Consider the following 10,105-nt stretch of genomic DNA (forward strand, 5'->3'; position numbering starts at 1 on the left):
AAACTAAAAATTATACAAAATAAAGATAAATACAAATTGTGGGTAACGGTGTATTTATTTATTTATCCACGTATGTTATGTACCAGTGTTGTGTTATACCGCTATACTCGTACAGTACACTTAATCATCACTTAGTAAGTGATGTTTAATGTTTTTCCACAATTTGTGATAACAATTATTTTTGTCATAAATCATTTCCCAGTCTTTCAATTTCATCAAGGAAGAAGTCCATGTCTTTTTGGGAAACCAGTGGTGACAATATGGTTATGCGGAAAAAGTTGACCCTGTCTCCAAGAGGTTGGTAGCCGACCATCATGGTGCCTTGTTTCATCATACGTTCCTTGATTACTGGAGCAACCTATAAACAAAACCCAAACGACAGAGAGATCAATAAGATACATTAGGAAATTAAAGACTTTCATTATTAAAATAAGCTAAAAATAATTTTTAAATTAAGGTCTACAAAATACATTTGGACAAATTGTAATTTGAAAGCTGAAACCCTGACACATTATTCTTCAACCACACCCTGAAACAGAAACGCACCTTTGCCAGCCTGTTCTGGTAGTCTGCATTTTTTTCCTTCCCTCTCAGACTTGGCGGGATGAACCAAAAGCACACATTCACAAACTCCGGCTGTCCACGGGAGTACAGTTTCAATACATAGTAAAAACATTTTGTTGAAAAATAATCTTTTACTTGATTTAGATGTGAACTTACTTCCCTCAAAAGTTGGAACCCCTCTCTTTTCTTCATTTGATCCACCACATACCTGCAAAAAAAAACTAACTTTTCAACGATTTTTTATTCATTTTCTTTACTTGACCCTAACTTATTTAAGCAAATGTAAGCAAGAAGAAACATTTGTTTTCGAATGTAATACCTATAGCCTGAAGTACTTTATGTCCTTTTTGTAAATCTTTGAAAAAGCTAAAACACTTAAATCGTGAACTTATTCAAATAAAATTAAGTATGTATATTAGTAACTTAGCTTTTTAAAGAATAAATACAGATGCGCTAAATCTTGGTCCACCAAACGCCAGGGTTCAGGTTTTCAGATAGAGGTGGAACATGTTTAAACATAAGTTTTAGTGAAATTTTTAACTATTTTAAGACAGAGTGTATTCATGCATTATTAGCTTTGACAGCTTTACAAGCCAGATATACAGTAAGACCTCCCATTTTCTGAGCCTGCAAGCTACTCAGAAAAATGAAATGTTTTTAATGTTTTTATTTTTTATTTTTTACCTTGCATGGAGAAAAGCTTTGTCTACACGCTGTTCCAGCCCAGCTGAGCCGACTGCTTTCCACATCAGCCACAGCTTCAGACAGTCCACCTTGCGGCTGCACTGCACAGATTTATCCCCAACATCCAGATTCACATCATAAAATTTGTCTTGCTGGAACAGATATGTTGCATTTGCACAGTGGCACTTCTTCAGTAAGTCCTGCGGAAACAACATTTGTTTATGATAAAAAGAAAGGCAATGTTAAGTAAAACCTTTTGTATGAATATATCATGCAGAATAAAACTCAACCGTTGTATCCTTAAGCAGCAGAACAGAACATTGCAGGCCAGCGACCAGCATCTTGTGTGGATTCCAGGCTACTGAGTTTGCCCTGGAGAAACACAGGCACCAAACCATTAACAAACACTGTACATCTAGCAAACCTGCTGACAACGTGACTAAAACCTCTGTTGCGCTGCAAATACACAAATCAAAATACCTATTTTAGTTTAGAAAAGCGATACTTTTCAAAACTAAATTGATACCTGTGAACTCCTTTCATCAGATGGCTGTGTTTCTTGGAAAACAGCACGCTTCCTCCCCAGGCAGCCTGAGACAAGCAAGTAAACAACAACAAAACGCCCCACAGATTTAAACAAATACAGCAAAATCAGAAGGCTTTGACAGAAAGTACTATATCGCTGGAGGACTCACGTCAACATGCAGCCACAGCTTGTGTTTGTCACAAATATCGGCTATGCGATGCAGTGGATCAAAGGCCCCCTGTACCGTAGTGCCCGATGTGCAGCTCACAAGGAATGGAGCTGCGCCCTAATAGGAGAAAACATTAACTTAATATCTCTTGCAAAAGTATTATTACCTGGTGAACATTTTAACGCTTTGACACATTACAAACTTCAATTTATTTGATTAGGATTTTAGGGGATAGACCAACACAAAGTGTAACATCATGAAGTGGGAAGAAACAGTACAGATCCAGGGTTAAATAAAACTAACTCCTAAAGGCACTCCTAAGTGCCTTTAGGAGTTAGTCTAATTACATACTAGAAATTAGATTATAAGTATGTGTGTAATTCAATGAAATTCCAGCTGTTCTGTCAAGGCTTAAGGTATTTGTTAGATAACAATAGTGAACAAGCAGCAACATGAAGACCAAGGAACACAGCAGACAAGTATGGGAGAAAGTTGTGATGAGGCTCAAAATATCTTTAGTGAATTTATACCATCCCAACCAGGAAACATGGTTGTGGCAGCTTCATGCCTTTCATCAGCAGGGGCAGGTAAATTGGTCAGTGTTGATGGTAAGAGAGATGGAGCAGGGTGATCATGGAACCCATTAAGAACTCCAATCTAAAGTCAATGAACTTTAGACTGGAGTGGACATCTGCATCCAGGACAACAATTCTAACCATACAGCCTGAGCTACAAGGAAAATGTATTTATGTGCAACAATGAACCTGTTAAAGTACAAACCTAAATCAAAGTAAGAATCTGTGGCAAAACCTGGAAATTGCTGTTCACAGACAGTTTCTATCCAATCTGACTGAGGTTGACTTATTTTGGAAGAGAATGGGCAAAAATTTCAGTCTCTAATGGTGCAAAGCTGGCAGAGATAACCCAAAGGACCGTAGCTGTAACTGCGGTGAAAAGTGCTTCTACAAAGTATTGACTCTGTTTTGTTGATTAAAACATCACATCACTTTTTTAAGAATCCTATTTACTTAAAAATTGAGAAGAACTTATTTTCCTTTTACTTCTCAGTTACGCAAGGAATTTGTGTTGGTTCATCAATAAACATCTCAATAAGATACAATGAAGGATGTGGTTTTTATTATGTCATAGTGTGAAAAAGTTACAGGGTGGTAAATATTACGCAACGTACATTATCTAAGATGGTCAAGGTCACAGTAGATTATACAGCAATCCTTTTATCTTACGTTTCTAAACATAAACTGAACTAAAGAATATTTACCTGAGATTTTGAAAGCTCTATTTTTTCATCCAGGTCTTCTGGGATCATGCGACCTCTAGTAAATATAAACACATTGATGAGCAAAGCAAAGGCATAGGCTAACAGTTTAATTTTAATTGCTGAGGTTTATAATGAATGTGCCTAAAAGTGAGAGGGAATTTATTCTTTTGAATAAGCTCTGTGATTATCATAGGAAGTAAATGTAAAATGAGCTCTACTGACACCATGTACATACATATGTCTGGCATTTTTGAAGACAAATGAATAAGAAAGAAAGAACAATTACCCATCATCCACTTTTACCAAGATGACATTGTCCATCCCAAAACCCATAAATGCAGCCCCCTTTTTCACAGAGTAATGGCTCTAGGGAAAAAAATAAAAATACACAGAAAAATTATAAATTAGGTAAAATCAAGTTTAAGTTTCTGTTTATAATGCCTTACTTAAGAATCAATAGTTCTATGGATTTTGCTGTGTATTAACTGGTTTTAGAGTAGAGAAGCTTTGCAAGAATTACAACATCAGAGAAGAAGTAAAAAAACAAATGTGAGTTTCCATGTTATATATAGAAAAACAAACCTTGTGCTTCCAAACTTTTGGCCTGCCTTATACATTCTGAACATTACTTTATTCTCTCAGGTATGCAGTGCTGAAAAGCCCTTCGTACCTCAGGGGATGTAAAGATGGTGAGTTGCGGGAGACTCCACAGGCCCCGGCTTTTGACCTCTGGGTAGAGTCTGTAGCGTGCAAGGTTCATGGCGTACATGTTGGAGGTGGAGCCTCCAGGGCAGAAAAGGCCGTCACCTTCTGTCCAGCCCACCAGCTCACGAAGCCCTCTGAGCACCTCAGCCTCCATCAGCACAAAGACTGGTGCCACTTCATAAGTGAAGCTATAAATGACATACAAAATGTCTGAAAGTGTATTTTTTTATTATTATTGAGAGTTTTCATATTAAAAAGGGTAGAATATGTACTGTATGCATCACCACACTTTTCAGATTTTTTATTAAAGAAAAATAGTAAACTATGTCCCTTTCCCCCCCCCCATTTCACAGCATATACTACTTTGTGCTGCTCTATGACATAAAATAAAAAAAAGTGCACTGAAATTGGTTGTGCAATTTGACAAAATGTAAAATAAATCTGGATGCATGTAAACTTTTGCAAGATACTGTAAAAAAAAAAGCAAGCAAATGCACTTTTGATCAGCTATTTGAAGAAGATCAATCAACTTAAAACAAAAGAATATTCTCAAGTATTTGAGGCTGAAAGACTCATGTCATTACCCCAATCTTTATTCCCTCCCACAGAGTCAAGTCAGGACTCTGGCTTAGCATCCCAAAAAGTTAACAGTACCACTAGTGGGAAATAAATGTTAGTGGAATAAAAAAAATTACATCTCCTACAGCTATGGCAAACTTTAGGCTTAGCTGTATTTTTTGTCTCTTACAGATTAGTGTTGAGAGCCTCAGAGAGGAAACGTCCAGCCAAAGAGTGATAGTCAACGCCAGCAAACTGCTGATTGAAGAAACGTGGGTGACCTGAAATTATTATGAAACACTCCCATCAGAATCAACAACAACAAAAAAAAAAGACTAACACTTTTGATGGTCTCTGCCAGGTCTTACTTGTCTTAATGCTGTACTTGGCGACATCTCGTACTCTCTGCAGGAGGTTTTCCTGTGGCTCTCCCTTCTCTCTCAGCTCCAGATCCAGCAGCCGGGCCAGCTCCTCTGGCTCCCTCCATTCACACACCTGCACCAGGAGTACATAGAGCATGGTTGTTAGTTCAGAAAACCAGTTGTAATCCAACAGGCATTTGTATTTCTGGTGCTTTAATCTTCAGAGACCTTCTCCTTGACATCCGTGCCTTTGCAGAGCACTTCCTCCACAATAATTTTGAAGGCTTCATGAAGGAAGAGTTGTCCGTCTGCGTGGTTGATCAGAGGATCAGTCAGGTCGCCGGTGGTTGCTTCCATTATCTATCGGTCTGCTGCTGTTAGAAGAGTTTACAAAGGAAGACTTTTTGAAAGAGCTGCCAAACCTCTGCAACTTTTATAGATAGCACTAACAGGAAGAGAGAAGAAACATTCAACAAGCCAAAGGTGAGAACAATGTAGGAGGGACTCAACCTTTGTCCCATAGTGAAAGTTAATTAATGATGTTTGAGTATAGTCCGGAGAGAGGGGGGGGCAGCAGAGTGTAGTGACTTATTACATGTATGTCACAAAAATAAGTATATATGATTTGAATTTTTCATTAAAAAAGATCAGTTTTAATTGACTCTTTTCAGTTTGCAACAAAATATGATTTAAGTTTCAGATAACATTTCAGATTAAAAATTATGTTGTTTTTATAAAAACCCCAAAACAAACTCTGTTAATGTTCTGATTGAAAAGAAAGACAATTGAATTCCACTTATGCATCTGGAATGAATGAAATTTAAAGATTGTGCAATGCTGTAGCTGCTTATTGGCAGTCCTGGGAAAGATTTGTAAAATGTCTTCAAAGAAAATCATTATTTATTGTGAGAACAATTATTCAGTTAGTTAGAAATCATATTAGTTTTTTTTTTTTTGTAAATCACTAGTACCCTATGCACAGTCTTCTTTTACTTATCACACAATTGAAGCATCTTTTCTTATTTCTCTTTACAAAGCGATTTGAGATCTTATTTTGAGTTTCCACCACAGCTTTTCTGTGGTGGAAGCCAAAAAACTAAGGCTGGTTTTGAGTCTCTTCCAAGCATTTCTATGTTGATTTGGCCAAATTTTTATAATGTGGAAAGACCAATCGTGATCCATTTTCAGAGTCCACATCAATGTGTATTTATTTTTCCTGACATTTTGATGAGCCAGTAAAGTTTGGAGGGAAAGATGTCGGCCCATAACATCACGGATCCTCCTGTGATCCTGCCACAGTGGAGGATCTGGTGAATTTCTTTACTTATTCAGCTAAACTGTATTTGGCAGAAAAGCTCAATGTTTGCCTCATCCTACCAAATCAGCGTTCCAATTAAAATCTGTTACATTTAACTTCTGATAAAACAGGCTTTCTTACAGTCATCACTCATAAACAGCCAGTAGGTACGTAGACGGTTGAAACCATAATGCTGTTCTTTGAAACAGTTGTCTGCCCGCTGTGCCCAGTGGCAAGATAATTTGCCCAGCCAAGTGACTAAAAGAAATGTCATATCTTATTTATTCCCCAGTAGCACAAAGTTAGAGATTCAGAAGTTCCTCACCATTTTAATCAACTTAATAAGAATAAGTCAAAGTACGCTTAAGTATGGGGTTCCAACAACTCTATAACCAATAATTGTGTTAGACCATTATTTTTGGAGATTTTTTTTCCCCTCACTGACTAAATGTATTTCAAAAGAATCTTTTAACATGTTTTCTTTGCTAGATAAATTTAAAAGAACTTGTGAAGGATGATCAGTAATTTTCTGAGCATAAGTGAATTACAGAGAGACTATAGATTTATTAAGTCATGATTTGGTAAAAAAAAACAAAAAACAGAAACAAAAGTAATACAAAAGTATTAAAAAGTATAGTCAAATCTTTACATAAAGGTCTGTTCTTTTGTTTTTTTGTGGTAAGAAACCCACCTAACCTCGGAAAAAACATTTTCTTTAAAAGTGCTCATGCTCTCTGAGGGAAGACCTCAGTCAGTCTCCAGCAGACATTCGATGCTCTCAGGAGGCACTGCTAAGACTTTCTGACTGAGGAGGGAGTGCAGGTAAGCGGCTGTGGCTTCTTCCCTCTTCTGATTGCGCCAATAGTAGAGCATGGCGAAGACTCGCTCCGTATAAGTTCTTTTCTCCTCTTCGATCTGCTCCAATGTCACATTTGTGATGCCCAGAGCCAGTCTGCCAATCTCCCTCCAAGAGCTGCCAAGGCCCTTAGCCACAATCATCAGCTGCTTCTCTGTCACCATGACACAGCCTGTGAAACAATAACCAGCAGAGCACCAGATGTTGTGAAAGATGGTTTGACTGTGAGAGGGAAAACATTTCACTAGAGAGGGACTCACCTTTGCGGAGGGCATTTTTAGCTGGCACGGGATCTTGTGATTCTTCAACTTGTAAACAAAAAGATATGCTCATATTTGGCATCTTATAAACATTTACCGATAAGATTCTTGAAAACACAGGAGCTTTTTCTTTGTACCTGATAACGGTGTTTTCACACGCAGATCTTTAACAAAATCAAGCATGGGAAATGTCTCCTGCATCTTTTTTTCCTTCAGCAGGTCCAACATTCCTTGTGCTGCTTTGGGGCCGCTCATGATAACATGATCCAAAAGCTCTTGCACCTTTTCACTAGGAACTCGACACGATTTAATCTTCTCGTAGCCCTGATCTGACACCAGATAAAGGGAATGTGCAGACTGCACAACAAAATCTGCGTCCGCTCTGAGAATCTCTATCAGCGCTGCCTTCTGGCCTTTAAGCAGATGAACTACATTTGTAGCTTCTTCAGCCATGGCTGATCGATCCAGTGGGTAAATAATGGAAGACATGCAACAACATAAGATTATTAACAAAACAAATGTCAGTTTTACAGCTTTTTCTATGCAGGTATAGTGAAAATGTTTAAAAATGTCTTATAGGGGAGTGGAAATACTGACTAAAAGTTGACTCAGGTTAGATTTGTGGAGCAAATGCTGCAAAATGAGATTCAAACTGGCAAAGTTAATGTTTGTTTGTTTAACTAGAAACTATAAAAGCTTCAAGAGTTTGTAAAAACTGAGCTATAAGATTACTTACACAACTCCTGTTATTTCCTTATGAGTTTATCCCACATGTACAATATTGAACAACACCAAATGTACTAAAAATGCAACCTTTCCAACAGAACACTGCATTTTGTGTTGAACAACTGATGCATATACAGCACTGACTAGGTTTTGATCAGGCGATGGATTAGTTTAGTTTGTGATTTGTAAAACCTTTAATTTGTGAAAACCCAAATAAATATGTCATCACTCAAATCTTGATTTTTCTACACATGTTGTGTAGTTTTTACAGCCCACTTTAATTACTGCATTGCACTATTTTCCAATGTAATGAGACCTGAAAAGATCTTTATCTTATTCTTGATGCTCACTTCTGGATCAAAACCTCCTCGATGTTAGCACCAAAAATCAATAGATTATTTTTAATTAGAATTTTTTTTTTCTCCAAAATCCTTGCTGTTAAAAAAGTTCAACGAATGGCTGTGCCTCTGTCTGCTGACAAGTAAAACAATGCCAGATGTTTTTGGTCCTACTAACTACACTAAAATAAAAAAAATAAAAAACCTCACGCAGATAATACAAGGGAAACTACTCTGTTGTAACAAATTTTTTTAATTGAAGATTTATATCAGAGAAAAATCATTTTAAAAAATCCAAAGAGTGTAAATTATCAGCTTACCACAGGGCCAAATCTGTACCATTCTTGAGTTGCAGCCGAGGGGCCACAGAAATGCATTCCACAGGCCACAAAAGGCCCACTAACCGCACCTTGTACAACCCTAGTGTAGAGTAACCCTGTCCAGGTCTGTTTTTTGTTCTACTATAATAAATTTGACAACAGTTTCACATATTGCAAACTATATTTTATAGAATCTGTCAGTGTGAAATATTACAGTCCAAGTTTGAGCGGAATGCCTCCCGAAATGTGGTCGAAAGCAAAAGAACAACAAACAGCCTTAAAATCCCCCGTTGGTGAGTTTTCACAAATGGAAGAAATGAATCACAAACCACAAACTGTTTAATATATCCTTCATTGACATAACACGTCAGAACGTTGTAAGTGTTACAAACAAAGTCGGAATCAAAAGTAAAAGTAGCGGAATGGCCACTTTGTCATGCACAGAATCTGAAACTGCAAAATGAAAGGTTTGGGCTTTAGGAATGTTTTATATGCATAACATGCGCTGAACCATTTCCCTCTCCAACAGGAATCACGACAATAAGCAACAAACAACGCTTATCTAAACATCTTCCTATTATTTACCTCAACAACAGCTTCTGCCAAAGTGGAGGGATAATTACGACCTAACTTTTCGCTCTCTTTTCCTTCTTCTTCGTCTTCTTCTTTGATCTCACAGGCGGTTGGCAAACAGCTGAAAGTGAACATTACCGCCACCTTCTGAGTTAGAATGTGAACCAGCATGGAAACCCTTTATTCTACTGAAAAGTTATGTTTTTTTTAAAGAACTTATAAAACACCGTACTTCAAATATGGTCGGAATTCAGACGAAGTAACTCGTAAAAATGTTTGTTCATGAAACTTTGAAGAATAACTGTTTCTCTGTTATATCTTATACATCCTGTAAGTGCAGGTTCACTGTGATTGACCACACTCGGGAGTTCTGTCCAAACCACAATTCTAATTTGTAGCCTCCTCTTTTTTCTCCAGCAGCCTCTGAAAATATATATATATTTTTGACTGAATATCATCGTGCTCTTTGTCTCCTTCAAACGGACTGATAGTCTTGCAGGTGTTTGCTGCCACCTGGTGGGAAAAATTACCCATTGCAGGTACCCTGAACGGAAGTGCTCTCTTGAACTCTTGTGGACGACAAAACACAACATCCACATAAAAACAAATTTATAAAAAAATTAATATCGTTAAATGAAGAATAATGAGTAAAATGCTGCTAAGAACAACAACGTTAAATTTATGTGTACAGTAAAAACAAGTAATAGAATTCACCCTAAAACTTAAAACGTCTGCTCACACATTGTGTGCATCTGTCAGTTCTGGATGTGCTGACTTGTAGAATTTACACAATTTGTTTTAAGGAAGTGCTAAGTGGATATGCAGGTAAAGTGACTGCTGGATATAAAAGTAACAGAAATGTTAGGTTTTTAGTTGAGGTATTTAATT

General features: G+C 37.2%; 1 protein-coding gene across 4 annotated transcripts; it reads right to left on the bottom strand.

The window, feature by feature from the left end:
- Positions 1-36: 36 nt before the first annotated feature.
- Positions 37-9,327, bottom strand: csad (cysteine sulfinic acid decarboxylase). Of its 4 annotated transcripts, XM_032575242.1 has the most exons (16): positions 9,230-9,327; positions 7,398-7,715; positions 7,261-7,308; positions 5,076-7,172; positions 4,854-4,980; positions 4,676-4,766; positions 3,893-4,115; positions 3,509-3,588; positions 3,223-3,277; positions 1,944-2,060; positions 1,775-1,839; positions 1,539-1,620; positions 1,249-1,448; positions 721-772; positions 547-636; positions 37-358 (listed from the first exon to the last, which is right to left on the bottom strand). In XM_032575242.1, the coding sequence occupies exons 4-16, from the start codon at positions 5,202-5,204 to the stop codon at positions 185-187; spliced, it is 1,485 nt and encodes a 494-aa protein (XP_032431133.1). In that variant the 5' UTR covers positions 5,205-7,172; positions 7,261-7,308; positions 7,398-7,715; positions 9,230-9,327; the 3' UTR covers positions 37-184. The 4 variants fall into 4 exon arrangements, with proteins under 4 accessions (XP_032431133.1, XP_032431160.1, XP_032431143.1 ...); XM_032575269.1 differs by lacking the exon at positions 7,261-7,308 and having other exon boundaries at positions 5,076-5,153; positions 7,489-7,715; XM_032575252.1 differs by lacking the exons at positions 7,261-7,308; positions 7,398-7,715 and having other exon boundaries at positions 5,076-5,221; positions 9,230-9,325.
- Between the last annotated feature and the right edge of the window lie 778 nt (positions 9,328-10,105).

Source organism: Xiphophorus hellerii, chromosome 1 (assembly GCF_003331165.1).
Source record: "Xiphophorus hellerii strain 12219 chromosome 1, Xiphophorus_hellerii-4.1, whole genome shotgun sequence".
Lineage (NCBI taxonomy): Eukaryota > Metazoa > Chordata > Actinopteri > Cyprinodontiformes > Poeciliidae > Xiphophorus > Xiphophorus hellerii.